Source organism: Cucumis melo, chromosome 3, assembly GCF_025177605.1.
Source record: "Cucumis melo cultivar AY chromosome 3, USDA_Cmelo_AY_1.0, whole genome shotgun sequence".
NCBI lineage: Eukaryota > Viridiplantae > Streptophyta > Magnoliopsida > Cucurbitales > Cucurbitaceae > Cucumis > Cucumis melo.
Genome location: NC_066859.1, coordinates 4,386,586 through 4,389,584, shown reverse-complemented (window position 1 = coordinate 4,389,584; position 2,999 = coordinate 4,386,586). Strand labels below are relative to the sequence as shown.

The 2,999-nt window shown below is 35.2% G+C and overlaps 1 protein-coding gene across 1 annotated transcript; it reads right to left on the bottom strand.

Moving 5' to 3' along the window:
• Window positions 1–207: 207 nt before the first annotated feature.
• On the bottom strand, window positions 208–2,230 carry LOC103485621 (sm-like protein LSM3B). Its single transcript, XM_008443298.3, has 3 exons — window positions 1,923–2,230; window positions 1,130–1,225; window positions 208–599 (listed from the first exon to the last, which is right to left on the bottom strand). The coding sequence occupies exons 1-3, from the start codon at window positions 2,037–2,039 to the stop codon at window positions 519–521; spliced, it is 294 nt and encodes a 97-aa protein (XP_008441520.1). The 5' UTR covers window positions 2,040–2,230; the 3' UTR covers window positions 208–518.
• Window positions 2,231–2,999: the final 769 nt, after the last annotated feature.

Sequence of the window (2,999 nt, the reverse complement as noted above, 5' to 3'; positions counted from 1 at the left end):
TGATAATTTCATGCCATTGTGCCTGAAACAAATCTGACACAAAGAAACTAGTATACAATGAAGGTCATGACAACAGTTCTGGGAGGTCATTTGAGATCAATTGGCGATATTCATTAACAAATACACCAAATTCATCTAGTAAAATTAAATGAGTGCAAGAATCCAACAAAACATGCTTTTCAATAAGAATGAAGACAAATCAAAACGGATAAGAAACCAAGCAAGGCTTAGCTTATAGATGCACAATTACAAGTTTTGTTTACTTGGCCTTGCATTCAAAATCGAAAGGCCCTAAACTTGTGCAGTCAATTGAAGTGTCAGAAAACTATAGTTACCACTCAAATATATCAAAACAACTAACTAGTTTATGTAATAGAACATGTGCATAACAAGTAAATGATAAGCCTAGTCTATGAATGGGGTCGAGTACTTGATAGTATTCCAACTCCAGTCAGTTTGGTAGAGAAGGCGAATAAGAAGTTCCCTTTAAAGATGCACGCAAATGACTGATGGCTTAGTTACACAGTCCTCAGTGGAGGTGAAACCAATATGACCCCATCTCCTCTAACGAAGAGAAACGGAACCGTTCGCCTGGATGTCTGGAAAGGAACATAGACAAATAAGTGAAATTTCAATTAAGGTATATACAGGGAAAATATGGGATTCAGACACATAAAGTATGGGATAGACTCAATGAACCAGCTTGAGGGCCAGGGATTTTCTTTTCTTTTGTTCTTTTGGTATTGAACTTCAAACTTTTGAGCTATAGGTTTCTACTTCCTCTAAAAACACAATGTACACTTGTAATCCAGTGTTCACTTCTGTCAATTCAGCTGATTTAATTGACAATAAGAGAGCATTCAAATATCTTCTGGGCTGTAGTTTTCTAGCCATGGTTGTAAATTAAGTTCTTATGGAATGGACTCTAGTATGTGGTACATATTTCTTTTATAGCATGACAATGGAGTTAAATACCAAGACACGTCTTTTTTTAATCCGTGACGTTCTGACCAACTAGCATGCACTTCAACTGTTCTCATAGGTCAATTATTTAACTCTACTACATTCAAATTAAACGCCAAGAATGGTACAAAGTTACAAGCAACCCTAATGAAGAAAACAAGCATACCCGAACAATTTCTTCATATGTCTCATCATCGATTTCTACTGTAGTAACACTTTCTTCGACATCACCTAGAATCATATTAAGATGCTGATCATAAGCCTGCAAAATTGATAGCCCGCAACAGAAAGCAGTTAAAACTCCAGGAAAGGAAAATCTCATCAATCAATGATATAAAAGGAATGAAAAGCTAAAAAATTTGCATTCACAATAGCATCTCAAAACTAAAAGAAATGCAACAGAGTGATCAGCTACTAATCATAATCAACATCTTAATCTAAAACAATTGACCATATTCGTTAAATATTTGTAATATTTGGAGCCTCTGTTAAACACATTCACAATAGAGAACATGTATGTAGATAATGACCATGCTAAAATAGTCATCTTTCTACTTGATCTCCAAAGGTAAGATTTACGTGAAACGCGTCTGCTCTAACTTCGATACGTTTCACCATTAGGGCACTTCCATTCCCCCAAAAATAGAGAAGTTCGAAAGCAGCCTCTGCCCCATCCCAAACGCAAAACATGAATAGAAGAAAGGTTAATTACTTACTGGAAGAAGCTAAAATACCGCCTTTTTCAACAGAATGAAATTTCTAGGGAACCCCGTCAAGAAATTCAAACAATTACAAAACCCTAGTTCTCCAAGGCATTAATTTGATCGAAAGAAAAAACAATAACAATTGGGGGGTAGTCAATTAAAGAGGATAGAGAGATAGAAAGAGAACATAATAATTAGAAAAAAGAAAGAAAAAAGAAAAAGGGATAAAGACAGAAGTAATTTGGGAGGATGTACATGGAGTTTGCCGCGGAGTTCGCGGTCAGAGCGAAGCTTGACGTAAATACGCTCGTCAAGACTCAACCTTATGAGATCCAAAGGCTCCTTAACAGTGCTTTCTTCTTCGGTCGCCATTTTTGGTTGTGTTGGAAAGCTCTGAAATCGCAAACTGAGGAGTTGGGGTTTATGAGTTTCCGATCCCCAAAACCAAATGCCAACGCCGATCCCCTAATTCTCTTTATTGACCCGACCCGACCCGATCCACGTTTGTTTTTAGTTCCTATTCTTTTTCCTTTTTTCTTTTCTCTCGACAAAAATAGGTTTTACTTTTGGATTGAGCTTAAAAAAACTTAACTCAAAACTAAACTTAAAACGTAAATTTCGATTTCGTTTTGGTTAAGTTTTTAGGTTTCTTTTGTTTCAAATTGTTCTTGAATTAAGTGTTATTATAGAATTATTTTAAAAAATAGTGTAAGTATAGAAACTATTTAAAAAATAAGAATGTAACTTGGGTTATTAAAATTTTGCACATATAGCAAAAGATTCAGTTTTTCTCATTTAAATCTTTAATGTATTCCCATTTTACCCTCAAAATTTATTTCTCCTTCCACACACTCTTGAGACCCAAACCCTAGTAGTCTCTCTCTTACCCTCATTCTCACATTCTTAACTAGAAACAAATTATCTAGGAGGGGTGGTCGATGTCAAGTGATAGAGAGAAAAAACTGAAGAAGGCGACTAATAGAAAGAGAAAAACGAAGAGACTAGCAACCGAATTGTGCATTTGTGGTCAGCGACAAGCAGAGCAGTGGAGAGCAAGTGACGTTGATTTTTTAAAGGGAAGAATAGCTTTACTCGGCGACGTTGGTTGATGATGAAATAGACAAAGAGGAGGTCTCCGGCTTGCAAACTAAGAACAATATATTTTTTTTAAGGGAAAAATTAAACTAAACTAAATAAACTTTAACCTTCTTTTGCATTAAACTTAACATTGCTCGGTTTTTTATTATTATTATTATTTGTTTACAACATATAAAATGTTTTTTTAGGGTGTGAGCGGATGTTTGAGATAACGAATTAGTTGTTACCATCTTA